A 19,250-nucleotide genomic window follows, 5' to 3' on the forward strand; every position below is an offset into this window, starting at 1 on the left:
ATAAAGCAGACCAGCACTATCTCAGGGCAGGCCATGATTTTATCCTCACCAGTGCTTATTACAAATCACAAACTTAATGTAAAGCAGCAGTCATTATTCCTATGTAATTCATGCTGTGCACTATTGATTACAAACTGCCCATAGTGTTTAGAAAGAACGGTGCAAACTGGGGACATCCACGCCTGGCTCTGTAAGCTGGCAGCAAAATCTAACAGGCCTGCCAGTTTTTTTGAACCCGCAGAGCTCCCAGGCAACTAGAGAGGATTTTCTGAATACAGTTGTTAGGCTTTTATGCACTCTGTGTGTTTTGGGTTGGGTTTTTTTTTGGTTTTTTTTTTTTTTTATAATAGTCTGAAGACCTCAATTCCAGCCAGTTTCTGTAAGAAAAACATCTTCCTCATTGCTACAAAATGGTCGTCTCTGGAAAAAACATTACTGAAGTGAAACCTTGTAATAGCTGCATTCAGACAGCTCTGTGCAGCTCCACATTAGCCTCTGTCACATTACGTCTGAGGAGGGCATTAAGAGTCAAGAAAACACATGATGTTTAAGGTCCAAATCATGACTCTGCTTCTTCAGGCATCCAAACAAGCCTTTGCAAAGTGCTCTGTCCCTTCTGTCTAGAGGCAACCCCCAGGAGTTTCCTGAGAGGCATTAGAAAGTCCAGCTTGTAAGACTGTGGATAAAATGGATAGAACAAAGTACAGGGTAGGGGAGCCAGTTACATGTTGCTAAACCTAAACATTGAGCCTATGCATTGGTCCCTTGCTGCTACTTGAAGACATAAAACCCCTCAGCATGAATCCATTCAGCATGTGGTCCAGCTCTCTGCATTACAGGCTGGACAGGGAGACCCTCCTAAATTCCCCAGCTTGGTGTCAGTGCTTCTATCAGTAGTAGCACCAGTATCACAAGTATCACTAGTCATGTCATATGCCTGAGCATTCAGTGTATCATTCCACACTAAAGCAAGGTCACAGAACAGTGTGGGAAAGAAAAGCAGCCATCTGCATCCATGAGTGATACTGCAGACAGGAGTTCTGTGAACATAACAGCCGTTAATTGATTGGAACAAAAGTTGGAGATGAGCATACTGTAATTCTGTATTAACAGTGATACTCTGAGGCTTGCTGCCTTTCATCTCTATCTTTCACTGTAATACAGTCTCAGAAAGAGCAGACCCTGAAAATGTCACTTGGAAGTGGCACGCATTGCAGTGCTAAAACGATCAGCTGCCTGAGACCGAAGATCCGTCTTCACTGTAGCTGCACAGTGCTGTGAGCAAAGTTGGAAAAACTCCCGTCTTTTAAACTAAAAAGAACCCAAACCCAATGAACCAAACATCTAGGAAAAGTTGTGTGAATTTCAGCAACCAAAGAAAAGATTTAAGGAAACCCTTAAGATATATCATGAGGCTGGACTCAAACCTAATTCTTGGTTTTACTAATAGTTGACCTGCTAAAAATAAGATAGCTAATTCATGGTATTTGCATCTCTGAAGTATTCTACAACCTACTTTTACGTAAAATTTGTATTGAAGGAATTGTAATAACAAGGACAAAAGAGATAAAAGCGACTAGCCTCTGATTATTATGACTTCATAATGTTGTATGTGCAGTCACAGGAAAACCAAATAATTTGTAACATAGCAAAAATTTCAGTATCTGTGTTAACAGTTCTGGGCTTTTTAGTTCTGTGTTTCTTTCTTTGTTTTGCTAGGTAAGAAGATTAGCTTGTTAGCAATAATGGTCCTGGTGGGTGACAGTCTTCACAATTTTGCTGATGGCTTGGTAATAGGAGCAGCATTCTCATCCTCAACAGAAACAGGTGTGACAACGACTATAGCTATTTTATGCCATGAAATTCCTCATGAAATGGGTAAGAAACATATATGTGCATTTTTTCTGATGGGCTTTTTATTTCCAGATTTTCCAAAGAAATCTTTCCTGTATGACCATAGTGGGATTTCTTCTTGCTTGTAGCATCATGAACTATAACATTAATGTAGGATGGATATATAAAGATATAGAAAGAGACTGTGATCCTCTCTTCCCCCTTCATGAAAGGAGGGGAGGCTTTTGTCTTCATTATTGGATGCCATCCTGTCTCACCTTCTCCAAAAGTAGATTTCATCAGGTCACAGCAGCCCTTTATTCCCCTGTGTACAGACAAAAAATACTAAGCTGTGAGCAAGACCCCTGAGTGCATAACAGGCATGTCTGACAGGCTCTAATATTTAACATTTAACAATGTACTCCTCATGCTACCCTAATTCTTGCTGCTAATCAAGAATAAAATGATAATAAAAGAAAATATATGATCCCTATTACCAGCAGACAGAACAGGATGGTAGTTCTATCGAGCATTGTCCTTGATAATCTCCTTGTGGTAACTCTTTTGAGATGAGAACTGTGTATTCTTGATTCTGTTCTTAAATGATTGGAGATTTCATGTGCTATCCATGCAGAAAACTTTGCCAAGCAAACAGGTGGGATGGGGAATTGCTGTTAAACTTTAACTCTTGTTTGCGTAGCAAAGAAATTACCAAAACACTGAACAGTGAACTCCAAAGACAGACCTTCTTAAATGAGGGTGAGGAGTGCCCCAATGTTAGAATGGCATTTCTACACTCACAGAGAAGATTTTTCAAAATCTTTCACTATGGCCCTGTTATCACTTATTTTTGAAGAAAAATCTATGATGGGGTTCTGACATACAATTTGTCACAGTTCTAAAATCAGTGGAATTAAGGTCAAACTGAAATCAGAGTAGCATCGGCCTTTCTGACTTGCAGCACCTGTAAAACACTTGAAGACTGTGCTGCAAATATGCTCACATGATTTGAACTGGCAAGTTCCCAGTCAAGAAAGATTTAGAAACTCTGGGAAAGCACGAGAATTCACTTTTGATGTATCCAAGTTGGAAATGTCTCGGAACATCAAGAACAAACAAAAAGCCACTCCTGTATACTGTATGCTATCTTTAGGAGCAGCTAAACAAATACAACTTAATACAGGGTTTTGGTTTTGCTGTTTTTCACACAGAATAAGTTTATAAGTAATTCTACAGAAATCTAAGGGCAGTCCTCCATCATTTACTATCTTTGTGCATATCTTCATTATCTTAGTCCATGTTTTATTGCCAAGAGTCTTACAAAGACATTTATCAACTAAATAATAAATGTTCTGTCTTTTTTTCTATGCAGGAGATTTTGCTGTGCTGCTAAGTACAGGGCTCCCCACGAAGATTGCAATTTTGATGAATTTCATAAGCGCGCTAACAGCATTCTTAGGACTTTACATTGGCCTCTCTGTGTCAACTGACTTGTGCATTCAAAACTGGATTTTTACTGTTACAGCTGGAATGTTCTTGTATTTGTCTTTAGCAGAAATGGTGAGAACTTCAGTCTATTGTTACATTTTCCTTTTAACATAGCCACATCGCAGGGTGTCAGACAAACACACGTGGATGAGCTTGGAGGGAAAAAGAGCTCACAGGCTTCTTATTACCATGTTTTTCCCAAGCCTGATAGTCTCTCTGTTGTGTTTATTACCATCCCCCACGTCAAGCCTAAGATTTCAAGCATAATACTTGAAACCTGATATATATTTCACCCTATTTAAAATCTAGTTGTAATAATTGACTTTAGACCTTGTGTGTATCTTAGTCTGTTTTCCAAGTTGCATCGTGTTCTGGCACAGGTAAGTTTGGAAGTGAGTCTACCTATCTACTCAGTAGGTACCATTTTACTAACATGGCTAAGAATGACTTAGGTATATTTTTCCTTCCGTATAGGATCAGCAGCCATTAGGGATACACAAGCTCCCAGAACAGCATCATGTTTTCCCTGAGTCATCAAAACACCGTGCCACCTGTAAATCCCAAGAGATTACACAGTTTAAGGCAGTAACAGGGGCATGTTTCCTCTTCTCAGTTTTTCACCATGATCTTGTTCATGATCTGAGAGGAGAAAGAAAGGAGGGATCTTATAGTAGCTTTCCAATATCTGGAGGGGGCCTACAGGAAAGCTGGAGAGGGGCTATCTGCAGGGGCATTGGGTGACAGGACAAGGGGTAATGGCCTTCAGATGAAGGAGGGCAGATTTAGAATAGGTATTAGGAAGAAATTCTCTATTAAGGTGGTGAGGCACTGACACAGGTTGCCCAGAGAAGCTGTGGCTGCCCGATCCCTTGCAGTGTTCAAGGACAAGCTGGATGGGACTTTGGGCAATCTGGGCTAGGGGAGGGTGTCCCGGCCCATGGCAGTGGAATTGGAACTAGAGGTCCCTTCCAACCCAAACCATTCTGCGATTCTATGAGAGGGGAAGATCTTAATTTTCTCCCCTCCCTTTTATCAAATCACCTTTTCTCTGCAATTTGTGGAAGGAATCGCCACTGGGTTGCTCACCTATGTTTGTCAGAAGTGCAGGTGTTGAATATCACATGGGTTATTTTATTTTAAAAATATTCCTGTAGCACTTCAGGAATCTATAGATCTGAAAAGTTTCTTATGTTTGTATAGTATATCTCAAAAGAAAATCAGCCATGCTTTATGCATTTTCCAAGTTTCTGCACAGAAATAACTTTTATTCTCTGCTACATTCTCATCTACAAACAGCAATTATCAGTGTTCCTGGCAATGGTGTACAAATGCTTAATGGTGTAACAAGTCTTAGCTATAATTTTCAGGTTTTGTTTCATGGGCTTTAACATATTCATGTTCTTGTCAGAGCAGCAGTTAAATAACAGAGCAGCAGTTAAACAAAACAGAGCAACCTCACTGGTTTCTGCACCGAGGAACATTGAGGGGTATGTGGTGTTCATTGACAGGACAGCCCTGTGAGATTGCACTGCAGTCAAGGAAGCATGAAACTACTTCTGTGGTTAATTAAAGGGGTTTTGTTTTTACAAATGGCAATCTAGCTCCACCAACAAGCAAGGTAGGCTAATATTTTTTAAAATCTCAGGAAAAGAACAGAAAATAAAATTACTTATATCCTTCATCATTTTTCACCAAGGAATTCTGCAAAACTTCATCTTCCCAGTAACTGGGGATGGTGGAAGGGAGGAGTATTTTGTCTTGCAGATGTGTATACACAGGCATAATACTACAATGTAAATTGTTTGTTGCCTCAAGATACGTGTGTGAGTAAACACCTGTAAGATTGAGGGTTTGGGTGTTGTTTAAACTAAATTAAATCCTCTGAAAAGCAGCTTTTTATGAGCAGTATAGTGTAATTTTTCATCCTTGCTATCTGTTTAGAGGTCACAAATATAATCATAACTTTTCACTGTTTTCAAAGATCCTTTCATTAGTACCATACATTTTCTTTACCATACCTTTAATCTGAATTGACACCTGAGCCACCAGTATATGGAATGGAACAGACCAACTCACTTCTAAGGAACTGGTTCATTGACAAAATGTGCCTCCTTTTCCTCTTGGAAAATAAACTTGAAAATCCTATATCATCCTCTTAAAGGAGTATCTATGAAGTAATCGATATGGATATTTATGAATTCACATGCATTGTATCAAACCCTAAAGACTGGGACATCATTCCCGAGTGATCATACAAACTATATTGGTTTATATGGTTCCTGACCAGGAAGATTTACTGTCTAATTTGAAAAGAGGGAGACAGAAGCAAGAAAGCCAATAAGGATATCAAAGAAACAGGAGAATCCGTGAAGTGTTTTGCATCTGCCAGTTGAATAGGCTTATGCTTCCCAAGAAACAAGCATTTCTCTGCTGTACTCCCCCCCCCCCCCCCCCCCCCCCCATTTGTGTGCAGGCGAGTTCAGAGAGAGTTGGGGAACCCTAGCTGATACTGTGTCAGCATTCTGGTTTTATTTTCAGTGAAAAGGTAAAGCATTCAGCTTTTTATGTCACAAAAGCTAAAGCTATAAAACAGTCTGTGTGCTTGGTAATAGGCATGTGCATTAGGTGGAGGGAGCAGAGACTTGCATTGGATGCAGGAAGGGTACTACCTTTTGAGAACTCCTTTTTAAAACTTTCTTAGCAACGTACTGTGCCTGTGTGTAACTCCTGTGCTGGCACTGCCACCAATAAGAGAAATAACTAGGTTTTGTGGAGGGACAAGTTTCCTAGTGTATAACTTTAGAGAACCTGTTTGCCCATGCCCTGGGGCATGATAGACTGATTGTAAGATAAGACAAGATAGACTGATTGTAAGGATAAGTTAAAAGGACCAAAATTCTAGTTTAGAACCCTGGATTCAGGCCTGGGTCTTGAATTACGGTTTTTACTTTCATGCAAGACAAAATCCACATGCTTTGAACACTTACAAGCTGTCAGTTCAGATTTTTACTTATGTCAGAATCTTGAGGTTTTTACAGTTGCTTTAGATTAAAAGTTTCTGATGATTCTTAAGTATAAATTAAATATAACCACACGAGTTTCTAAGATGTGAATTTGTACCATAAGCTAAACCACTGCGCAGTTGGGGTTTGCCTGTTATTTTTTTATACAAAAAGACCTCCAGTGGAGGCAGATCTTTTACAATAGTTTTCCTTTGGGCCCATGCCAACCTCCAGAGAAAGAAGAGAGCAGGAGAAGTGAACCCCCTTTGTCAGAGGGAAGGGCAAGCATAGCAAGCAGATGTAAGAGCCCGGTGAGCTTCCTTGGTCAGCACCACTCCACTGTCTCCCAGTGGCTGATGCTGTTACAGCTCCTGTGAGGAGACTAAACAGCAGAGGAAACCAGAAGCTTCCTTCTAGTGCAGGCTGTGAGTAGAGCAGGCAGGGATGATGGGAGAATACCCAGGACCACTCGCTCTTGTTTTGAAGTTCACAATAAATAGATAAAAAAAACCCAGACCAAAACCAGAGGTTGGTACCAGGCCATTGCTCTAGATTTATTTCCAAAGTTGCTATGAGAGCACCAGCAGCCCTTAGTGACTCCTTGGTGTCTGTAATACTAAGAGAGTCTAAGCCTGAGACACTATTTTCACAGGCTCTATTGAGACGTACGTTTTGTTTAAAACTCTGATAAAAGGTGGAAGGTCAACAGAAGTAGCTTTTAATATGATTATAAACAGCTGCTCCTTTACTTGATTTAAAACGCAGAGAGAAAAATATTGAAGGTAATTTTTTCAAGCTTAGTTCAAATATCATGTTTTCTACTTGCGTGTCAAAGCCCGAGTAAATCGGAGTGTTGCCAGTTATTTCAGTAAGAGCAGGGTTGACCCTATGTATAGTACTCAAACAAAAAACTCAGAGTAGTTTATTGCCACAAAAAGGAATCACCACTAATTTTACTAAATAAGCATTTCCTTGGAGACAGATGTATAAAATTACTAAAAATTATTGAGAAATTAACAAATCTTGGAATCTCATTTTCTAATTCTTGTCAGTGCTAGTAAAAGAATCAAATGGGTAGAATTTGGTTAATTAAAGATTTTACTGTCAAGATCTGTGTTATTACAATGTACAGAACATGCTGCAGATTAATAGCTATATTCAGAAACCCAGCATTTTGAAACTCTTTTTTTAATGAAGTCTGTCTTGTTTTCCCATAAGACTTTTTTTCCCAGAGATGAATATATCTGGCTCTCATTCTGGTGTCTTATTCTTTTTTTAGCTTCCTGAAATGACTCATATTCAGACACGGCGACCCTGGTTGATGTTTCTGCTACAGAACGTTGGACTACTATTAGGCTGGCTTTGCCTCTTACTTTTGGCTATATATGAACAGAAAATTAAAATATGAGTTTTCTGTTGGAAATCTTGAAGTACCACTTATGACAGTGGATAGCATTATTCACAATTTTGTCATGTCTGCTATAGTGATATATAAGTTAAGTTGCTGGGATTTTTATATCTGAACAGTAGATAACTATTTCACTTTATTAACTTATTGTTCAGCTTTTGTAATTTTTTTTTAAACATGAATGTTTAGAATCATGTTTTATTTGTTATCAAGTTTACTGGATCCCATGCTCAAACTCACAGGAGCTTTTGATTAGTTTTTATTGAGACTGTTCTAGTTCAATGCTCTAAGTGATCTCTGCCAATCTGATTGAAAGAAAAAAAGCACTTTTTTATGCAATAATTAAAGTGGACTAACCATAGTTGAACAATTTGAAGCAGAAATGTTTGTTGCCTCTTACTACAAAGAATAAATGTGTTTCTATAAAACTAAAAAGATTAGCAAAACTAGACAGTTAAATGGCATACGGCAATCTCATTATAGTATCTGCATTATCTACTTTGTCAGCATAAAGATCCCCAGTAGTCATATCTGACTGGTCCACTGTAGCAGGTAAAAAAATGACAAGTATAAATGTTGAAGTTTATGGTCTGGAAATCTGAAAATACATTTTTCTGACTGTAATATAATTTCTCATATGTGTGATGGAATCTGTGACAGCTAAGCATTGGCCTATAGCAACTGTCAGAGTAACCCCCTTCGGCATTACCCCACCTCTGATGGTTGCTCATAGCAAATGAATATGAATGCTGGTAAGAAATATTTTTAAATTATTTTTCCCTGATATCCCTTCCAGGCTCCTCAAATCAAGGGATCCCTTGAGCCAGATGTTGCTTCTGAGCCATCCTTTTTAATAAACACCAGTAGTGCCTTCCTGTCAGTGATTAACTTATTCATCCAAATGTGTTTGTTGTGCATTGTGAAAGAGCTTTTTCAGCCGCCTAAGTGTATGCAGTTGTGCTCTCCTGGGGCCTCACCCCTTCTGTATTGAGTGATTTTTGTGTAATTAGTCCTCTTGATTTCAAGGGAATTCTGCGTAAGGTGACTCATTTAATTTAGTATTGCAGAATCGAGCCTGAAACAAATATACAAATTCTCTCCCGATTCTGATGTGCTGAGCAACTGTGAGGTGATTCTGAGCAACACCCAGATGGGCGATTTCTGTGCTTACATGCTACCACCATGCTATTTTGGTGTAAGGACTTCCGCCACCTAATTTATATTTTTATACGAGAATTGAGATGGTTCTTTCCTCCCTTCCCAGGAACTGTGGAAACAGGGAGAGCAGAGAACACACATGTATTCTTTATGCAGCCAGTTGGTATTTTATTTTCCTTGTTTTAACTCAAGCTTGAAGTATGGTTACATTATGACATGATAGTACTGTCTCACAGCGTGCCCTGTGTTTATTTGACAGTTCCTAGTGAAGGTATAATTATTCTCATATTGCAGAGGGGAACAGCGTCTGCTCTCCTAGAGCACTGTCAGTTCTCAGAGGCTTCATGGGCACATTACCATGTTGTCATCAACATCTAATTTGAAAAGAATTATGAATTTCATTGTTCATAATAGCCCAGATTCGTTGGCTTGTGGACATCCACAGACTAATCTTGGGAAAAGTGCATAAAAAATTTTCAGGGTAGATACGTTCTCATTTTCACCACCTGTTAGTTCTGAGAATCTGTAGCAAGTATCTCAGCGCACATCTAGATGTACAACTAGGCATTACCATACTTTGAAAAACTTGTCCCAAACAATTTATCCAAGGTCACATGGGAAGTCTCTATCTGACTAGGGAAATGAACTGAGCTTGTTTTAGTCCCAAAGTAAAATCCTAGCTAGTTTTATTTAAGTGTGCAAATATTATGAATGCTTTTCAGTTTAATTTTGAAAGATGAGCTGAGAAGCCATGACTGATGCTTCTCTTTTCAAAGTTTACATTTTTCAGGAGTTTGTGATAGCTTTTAGTAAGGAAAGATTTTTTAAAAGTGGTTTCCTAGTATTTCATCTGTCTGTATTGGCACAGTGTCACTCCATGACCTTCAGCTGTGACAGTCAATTCAAGCAATAGCGGGACACCACTGGACGTAAGCAAAATCTATTCTTGTATCAGATGGTGCAAATGAATATTGGAAACATTTGTTGTTTCAAAGAGCAGAGCTGCCACAGTTTGAACGTTGATGTATGCAGAATGTTCACTACCACAGAAAATGTGATTACCAATATGATCATGTTTTGGCCATTTATTTGTATTCCAAATTATTTTTCTACTATTTATTAATGTGCCTGAAAGAGGGTGAGTAATTTCTGGCAGCGCGTGCTTTAAAGTCGCATGCGAACACAGGTTCACATACATCCTGACATGATCTGTGAACACACTGCATCTGCATCCACATCTGTTCAGAAAATGCCATCTTTTCACCATACATATTTAGTAGGTTTCTTGCTCACGTTTGTTTGGACAGCTTCCACTGCAGGCACAAATACCAGCGCTGGTCAGAATACCAGTTAGTCCATACTACTGCCACAGAGCTCGGATGCTTCTGTGGTATTTATCAGTCAGTGAGCAGTTCAGTCGCTGTTTTGCTTTGGTGTCAAGTGTGAACACCTCAATTCCCATTAGCAGTGTATGGAAGTTTGAATTTCTATGGTGCCTGAGAGAGAGCTTACCTCACCACTTCAAGCTGGTGCCTCTGCTGCAATCCTCTTGACATCAGTATCTTTTAACTGATACTGAAGGTGGAGCTTCACCACGTGTAAAACAAGCCTAGAGTGTACATTAAGAACAATGAATCATACAGAGGGGTGGAAACTATTTGTATAGATCACTGAATTGAAAAATTAAATTGGTTTAAACCCAAAAATATCCACCTGCAGGATTCATGTTTTGCCAGTATTCTCTGAAAAGCCCAAGGAAAAGGATAGAAGAATGCAGGTTTGCATCCTTACTAAAAAAGAGGGTGGTGCACAAGTATTCCTGTGATGCACACTCGTTTTGTTTGTTTTAACTTCTGCAGAGTTTATTCATACAGACTTCAAACAACGCTCTATTTAAAGCCAGTTATTTCTTTCTGTTCCTCCAAACCTAACAGACAGAGAGCATAAGATGCCAATGTTTTCATTGAGTCAAATCCTGAGTAAGGGCTGCAGAACTTCATCACTTGCAGCCCTTAAATCAAGGCTGGGTATCTCTCTAAGATGTATGCAATTACTCAAGCAGATGTTATGTGCTTGATGGAGAGATTACTCGGTGAGGTTTTACAGCCTGTCAGGCAGCTCTGACTAGATAATCATAATGTTCCTTTGAAACCCTAAAATATATGAATTTATAGATATGGGAATTTTTCTGGAAGAAGATGGTTAGGATTTCTCCCTTTCATCTATTCTTAGTTTTCACATGAAAACTCTCAAGATGAAAAAAAATAGAAAATCTCTTGCTTTCCTACACTGAAATTGAGGGAGAAAAACAAAAGGTTGAAAGGATTTGTTTGCTACATGATTTTATCCTGGAAGTTAAATGGCAGAGGGCCTCATAAAAAATACTCCCAATTCCAGACTGCCCAGGCTCCTAAGCAAGAGAGACCTGACCTTGTACCTCTCTTTTCTGTATATGTTACACATTACCCAGTGACTCCTAAGATAAATTGTACCTTCTCTGCAGCCAGCTATGCTAATGCCCTTAGAAGTTTCTGGAGCTCATCCGCATGTTTTAAATACTGCCATCTATTCCTTCCCTGTATTTTACGCTTTAGGCATGAATGTGGCATTTCTCCAGAGACAAGAAATGCCTTTTTCATATAAGAAAACATGGTTAGTTTTGATAGGTATATTTGGATTGTTTTTCTTTCATCTTGCCATTGCATTTGAGAAAACACATTATTATGTACCAATTTTTAGACTGCAGCTTGGAACCCAAAGCAGGTTTATATCAAAGCGAGGATTGGGGCTGATAATTTTGTAATAAGGGCATATTTTATCAACATTGTTAGCTATTCTTGCTGTACTGTAACCTTGTGTCATCTTCCTCTTATCTTAAAAATACGCTGCCTTCCATTGTGAGTGTAGCCGTAGGAATGTGACCACAGAAAATACAAACGGTAGTTACACAATGGCTTTAATCAAAACAAAAAGTCCTGCAATTTATTTTACTAGACACACCTTCAATCCCTTCTCCCCCCAAAAACCAAAAAAAAAATCCACACACAGAGCTGTTGCTCTGGGTCACGTAGGGGAGTGTGAGAAGTGCCTCCTTCCTTTTATGTCTCTGATAACAGGACCAAGCACAATGGGAGACCCGGTGTAGACATCTGGTTGCATTGAAGTCACTGCCAAGCTCCCATCGGCGGCAACACAGAACAGCATCCCAGTGCAGGGGGTGCCGGAGTCACAGAGGGCTGGTGCCTCTTCCTTTTGCAGAGATGACAGGATACAGAGCAGGCAGGGGGACTCTGGAGGGGCATGCTTCAGAGCAGCACTTCAAGTGTTGCAGCAGAACGATCAAAGGCTTTATAGCTGTCTCGCTATCATCCTGCAGCAGCTCGCTTCAGGGCAAATGGATATGGTGAAAGTGATGTGGCTGATAACCCCGTGCATGCCGGTTCTCGCAGTGCAGTGAAACGCAGCACCCTGGCTGGTGGCGTGACCCAAGGGAATGCCACTTCTCTGCAGAGGAACCTCCCACTACATTCTCATAAATAAAGGACAAGACCTGTGTTCGTCACTGGGGTGGTCCACCTCCACATTACAGATGCAGGGCACCCTAACAGAGCATGGTGGGCCAGTCCCTCCTCCCCAGGGTCTCAGCTCTGACATTGGCAGAGAGCTTTAAACATGGGATTCCCTGGAAACATAAATCTGCCTAGCAGCCTTTTACATATTGGCCCAAGATAATGCCAACCAACCACTAATCTAGTACTATAGACTTGTCTATATGTGACATCATTGTGTACCACTGCAGCTGGCTGGGGAACTCTCCCTCATACTTTTCCCAGGGGCCAGCGGAAAATAACTTGACCTATCCAAGAGAGATGAGAAGAGCTATGCATAGGGAAATAGGCTAAAATATAATGACACATTCCAATCTTAATTTAAAACCATGCCAAATTCTGTTGCCTCTCCATGGGCTCTCATACTGCAGGGAAGGCACCAGGGCAATTACCGTACTGGTCTGTGGGTAGCTGACCAGGCTGTCCTCAACAGACAACACAGCGGGTGAGCAGCGGCCACATCTAAGGCCTGACAACTGTTTCAGCATATCACAGGTGTCCCTGTCATTGTACACCAGATGTGGCATACACCAGCACACCACCTCCGACCAAGGTTCTTTCTCACTTTTATGGAAAGAACTTTCTAGCATTTGGCCTGCCACATACTTGTTTGCACTATGCAAATCCTATAACAGATATGGTATGTTCCCTCCATCTTCTATACTGATGGGTTTTGAGCAATGTGTTGCAACTCTTTATCACTTTTCTTCAGAAAGGGCAACAGAGCATTGGAAACTTCACTGAGAACCACACAGAAGGAGGTACTATTACCTACACCGTGGTAGCAGCAGTTTGACTCTTCTTATCTGAGAGACACTGCTATAAGTACTGAACACAGGTGCAAGTCATTCTTCTGTTTTTCACACTGAAGTGTGCTGGTGGTGTTTCGGTGGCCTTGGGAGGTTTTATCACTAGCAACTGGTGTGTCCTAATTTCAGGACTTCAAAGGCCATCTTCATATTCCTGTGCAAGGTTTAGTATGAGTTCGAGAGAAATCATACATCTATTTAATGCTGCCATCCCAATCCAGATGTGGGTGGGTATTGCTCTTAAGTATACAAACATAAGTAATCTATATTAGACATGGTACAGCAGCTCAGTAGCTAGTAGGTGTAACCAACAGCAAGTTTAGAAAGGCGTAAGTGGACAATACACATCTGGTAGTTTAATATGCTCAGGACGGCATAGCAATATTCAGAAAACATAACATCCACTACTGAACTATAGCCATGAACACAATTCTTTTCCTGGGCACTATCCACATGGGGATCCCAGGAGTACTGGAATCATTCTGTCGTATTCCAGAACTTCACTGAATTTCTTTGTGCACTTTGGCCAGGGCTTCAGAGGAAAAGAGGCAATGGAGAGAGAATAAGGCCACTTCTGTAATTTCGTGAAGAAATGAATACAAGTGTACTCTAAATTGCCTGGTGATTCATCATCCTGCACAAATGCAAAGCATCTCCCTTTCCACTTTGAGACAAACAGGGCAAAACAGATACGTAACAGGAAAGCCAGATCAAGGAAGCATCCAGGAGAAAGTTCTTGTACAGAACTATGTAAATGCCAAAACAAACAACAAATATGTAAGGAATATTACCCCCACTCATCATAGTTCATTCTCATTGGTAAACACAAAACCCACACAATTCTCCGCAAAGGTTGCTGGAAAATATCATGTCTAAGAAGTTGAGCTTTAGCACTGGAAATAGTTTAAATATTACAAAACAGATGACTTTTAATAACTCTTAAACTTGAGAAATGCATTGAAAATATGATCCATATGTTCACAGCCATATATTTTGTAAAATACATATTCATAGTTTATGAAATCAGTATAATTTTGTGTGCAGGATACCAACTCCATCTCAAGTAATGAGAAGGATAAAAGCTTATGAGATTGTAGTCCATTTTCTGTCATTTCGTACTACCATAAAACCTACTTTTTAATTTGGCTTTTTGTACTTGCAATTAGCAAGAATATGCCATTTGTCTAGACAACAGAGTAGCTCACTGTCTGGCATAGTGTTTCTGGCATTATTAGGGTGGACTAAGAAAACACATGACTGTTTGTTGCAAATTCTTTTCGAGCATGTAATATTTTAATATGCCATCAAAATTCTTAGGTCAGATTGCACTTAATTAACCCTTCATTCTTGATTTTGATTCTCTTTCACAGATCTGTTTTTTTTATAAGTAATTATACTGTATTTCACTTGAGTGAAGTGGGGTTTTTTACTTCCTTCCCTTCATCTCCATTTCTTCCCCAATGTCCATTTCTTCCCCATATTAAGTTTCAGTATTGGTGGTGAAAAACTAATTTGTTAGAAGTTCTTTTCCCAGGCATTTCATAATTATTGCATACGTTGGATCTTGGGCAAGAGGAACCTCAAAAAAGGGTGCTCTGAATTCTAAGGAGACATGACTAGAGCACTTCTTACCCACTACCAGAAAGCATGATCCAGCTTTTAAAAAACAAACAAAAAAACCCCCACAAAACCCAAGAACCAAACATCAAACACAAAGCCAAAAGATTTGAAGTACATGGTGGAAATAGCAACAGTGGTGTCCACCAGTCATTTCACACCAGAGTGCAAGTCATCCGATATCCTGCACTTCCTCAGTCACACATTTTTGACATTACTACTTCCCAGCTGAGGTATATTACCTGACACTGGGCATTGCCTATTTCTTTTTAAATTCTCAGTAAAACAATTGCTAATGACTTTCACTTTTACAGTCTACTAATATTGCATACAAAGGCGTAGAAAAACTGTTTCTAATAATGGGTAGGCATTTGATTTAGGCTATTTAAACTGAAGATTCCTGATGTACTTGCAATATGCTCTTGCAGTTTACAGTTCTGGAATGAATGTAAATCATTGCCTTAACAAGAGCTGCTTTTAATTCTCTTGTATCTGTATTTTATAAGACATATTTCATAGTTTTCCCTCTTCTTCCAGAATTCACAACACAAGATGTATTGAAGACAGTAAGAACAAACTTACAGAAATGTAGGTTTCTCAGGAATCACTTTTTTATGGTCAAAATTACTAATTGAATAGAAAAAAGACCCTTTCCTCTCTCCTGTGCTTGTGTCCTACTTACTTCAGAAATGTACACCTTTGACATAGAAATGTCAAGCCTGTTCCACAGCCAAATTGTGGTTCACCTGATAACAAAGAGACAGTCTTGGCAGAAGAGACATTCATGTTCATTATATTTATGATTAAAAATAGTGTCAGATGGAAGATTAAGCCTTTGCTCTCTAATGCTCTTACAATCAGCAAGATTTCGTTGTATGTAAATGCATAAATGACTTCTGAATTTTCAGGTTAGTTTTGTACAGGTGAAACTTTACTAAAAGCAGTAACTTCTGCTCTATACTATTTTAAACAAAAGAAAGCATGGGCTTTTGCATTGTTTATAATAAAAAAAATAAAAACCAGTCTGCTCAGTGCCTCTGTTGCTGCGATCTACATGATAAGGCAACCATCTGAAAAGCAGCCGGCAACCAGCACTGTTTCTCAAGTACTGAAAGTTCCTAGGCAGCATGTTTGATGAAAAACACATTGCGTGTTCATTTATCCCCTATGTCTATTTAAAATGTGAGATATAAACATCTCTTCCACAAACGTACTCAACAAACCCATATCTGGTTTGCATCTGTCAGTCACCGCAATGACATTTTGTTAGCTAATCCATTGTGGAACTGATTTTTAGCAAAATAGAAGCAAATTCAATTTCTTAAGTTTAACCTGATCATGTAATACCCTTCCAGTAAGTCTGCCACTACAGTCCGGGCTGCCTTATGTTATTGTTTTCTGGTGATTGATAGGCTGCTGCAAATACTTCTGCCATAATTAATCCAATCCAAGGGAAAAGAATAAAAGTCAAAAGTAAACTTCTAAATGACAGGGCACTGCACCTTACGGAGTAAACAGGTCCTTGTGATTTCTAGTTCTATGAAGATAAGGCAAATAAGACACAACAAAACTTGCAGAGGCAGGGAAGAAGCTGTGTTTGGTATCTCTGTGACTGCTAGGTAATAATCATCAGTGAGAGCGTAACAGTTTTGCACTAGGTTGTTTCTCCTTAACTCTGCCTATTGGCTACACACTCATCCACAGTTTTCAGTATAATTATGCAGTGTTTCATATCACATTTGTTGTTGAGATTTCTCAGCAGATTTAAGCAGCATCTCTGGGTGCTTCCAGTGACCCCTAGGGCTTGGCAAATTTATCAGTTTGTCTGTCAGGAGTTACATAGAACAAAAGATACTTCCTTAGGTGTGTGGTCTGATGTCTGCGCTAGACTTTGGAAGAGAGCATGAAGACAGGAGAATAGCATCATCACTGAAAAACCCCAAATATCTTGTACAGAAGCCAGCCATTTCTGGGGAAGGCTAATGCATAAGGCAGAAAAACGTCTTAATCCAGCCCTTCACTCTACAGTTTAGGGGCCTTTGAGATTGCAGAGAAAATCCTTTATCTAGTGACCCAGATCCAGTCCTCTCCGGAGGACACACACCTTATCTTTCAATGATCTGAACATGGTTGTTCCTCTCTTATAGAGACTGTCTGAAGGAGGTTGTTCTGCCAAATTTTATACAACAGCATGGCAAATCAGAATATGCAAAAGTTAGTCTGAAACTAGCTAGTCCCAATTCCAGAGATTTCATGCATTTTCTCCAGGGCCTATGCAACGTAGATACAGAAACACTCCTTGTAGCAAAGACTGGAGTCCCAAAGTGATAAACAGGTCATCAGGCTGGAAAGTATCACAGAAGAGGCTTCTCAGGAGACAGTTTAGTTCAACCATGCTCAGAACAGTCTCAGATGGAGAAGTTTGCCCATAGCCATGTCCAGCTAGGGTTTGAAACTCCCCAAGAATAGACACTGCACAACTTCCCTGGGCGACCCGTGTTAGTACTTGGTCACCCTCAAAGTAAAAAAGAATTGCAACCTTTAAACTAGGTGCTTGGGTTCTCCCTAATTCCTGCTCCAAATATCTTCATAGTCTATGGGCTCGAGAGTTACAGAAGGAAAGAAAATGTCACAAGCTTTTGGTCCAAAGATATGACATATGGTATCTTTACCCTGACATTGCCCTTTCCATGCAGCCTCACAGCCCCCACAGTGTCCTATGCTCATTGTCACATCACTGCTACCGGCTCTAGAGATGGCAGGAGAATAAGAGAGAAGGCAGATATTGCAGAGATATTTCATCCTAAGTCTCCCAGCCTGTGCACATGCCGGCAAATTAATACAGTTTGTTCTGAACAAAGAGTAGCAGAGCTTCAGGTTTTTATGCTTAAAAGTTGAAACCAGTATGCGTTTTTGAAAAAAATAAAAATTGCAAAATCTAATTACTACCTATCATCTCCAGCCATCTCCATTTCTGCCAAAGCTATGCGAATCTGTGAAGTACCCAAGCACCGGTTCACTAATAAACTTGTTTGGAAATCTGAAATTCAAGGAATAACATCTTCTTTTCATAAATTAACAGTTTAATTGCTATCAATGCACTCCAGTTTCCTGCACCACTCAGTTCTGACTGTACTAGGAGCTTTCCATGCTCTTGTTAATCACAAAACATGCCCATCAGATAAAATTTTCTATTTGTCTAGCACTTCTTGTCTTTCCAAATTTGCTCATAAGTCTGGAACATAAGCTTTAAAATGCCAAGTTGCTAAGACCTTCCTTTATCTGAGTGAACACATCCTCAGTTAAAGCAACAGTCCCTTCCATTTCGGAGACTGGCATGACAGAAACCAGGTAGAATTAAAGATAAACATGAGTAGCAAACTACAATAATGAATCAAATGTATCTCAAAAGTTGTATCAATGCATTTTAATTGTATAATTTAATGTAACACAAATTTATAAATCACAGATTCTTTTATAGGAATAGTTTTCAGAGCTCTTGCTTAGGATGCAAAGGGATTATTTTAACAGCAATATCAGATGACAAACTTCAGGACTCCTCTGGTGTCCTCAAGGGTCCAAATATAAGAACAATCTGTACGCACAAAAGAGAACTGGTGTCATAGAAACAGATAATATGCAGAACTGTGATTTCTTCAGAAGACTGCAGACTTCCGTGGGTAGAAGCAAAGTGGGATTTCTGCCTTATTTTGTATTTCATCAGAACAGAAGATAAACAGTAATCAGGTAAAATGTGGGATATGAGAAGACTAGAAGGCGTTAAACAAAGCAGACTGTACATAAGAACATGGATTTCCCACAAGCAACAGCTTCTTCGGCTCCTGAATAATATACTATGACTTTCTTACCTACGCAAGTTGAGAGAGAAGTGTCATCAGATTTTGGCCTACTGGCTTCTTCATCCCATGTTGTAGCAGCTGAGATTGGCCTGCTCTTCTCTGTGAAGGCAAATCTTTGGGGTGCTTCTCCACCCAGACTAGTCTTTTCCTAAGGGGTATTACTTTGTTATCTTTAACTCTGGAGATTTAATTGGGGCAGGAAGCAGGGAATAGACCTAGTAGGTCAATTGATCACAGAGTTTTTATTTTACATCCTCTGAAACACAAGAGCAGCAAGTATCACTGTAGGGAGCAGTTCACTCTGATTTTCACAGCTTTAACAACAGTTTACTTCAACAAGACACTCCAAAACGCTCTCTTCCTACTCAAGAAAGTTCATTTAAAGGCAAGACATGCTTCTACAAAATAAAGCTATTCAAGCATGAAAATATCCAAAACAAGACCCCAAATCTCAAAATTCAAACTCA

At 39.5% G+C, this 19,250-nt stretch overlaps 1 protein-coding gene across 1 annotated transcript in view; it reads left to right on the forward strand.

Moving 5' to 3' along the window:
• Positions 1–7,731, forward strand: part of SLC39A12 (solute carrier family 39 member 12) — a gene marked incomplete at both ends in the record, with an annotated part of 31,082 nt that extends 23,351 nt beyond the window's left edge. Inside the window, 3 exons of the mRNA XM_084279762.1 lie at positions 1,720–1,878; positions 3,206–3,393; positions 7,603–7,731. Coding sequence (XP_084135888.1) covers positions 1,720–1,878; positions 3,206–3,393; positions 7,603–7,731 — 476 coding nt within the window. The remainder of the gene's footprint in view (positions 1–1,719; positions 1,879–3,205; positions 3,394–7,602) is intronic.
• Positions 7,732–19,250: the final 11,519 nt, after the last annotated feature.

Source organism: Gallinula chloropus (assembly GCF_964237585.1).
Source record: "Gallinula chloropus genome assembly, chromosome: 2".
NCBI classification, from domain to species: Eukaryota; Metazoa; Chordata; class Aves; order Gruiformes; family Rallidae; genus Gallinula; species Gallinula chloropus.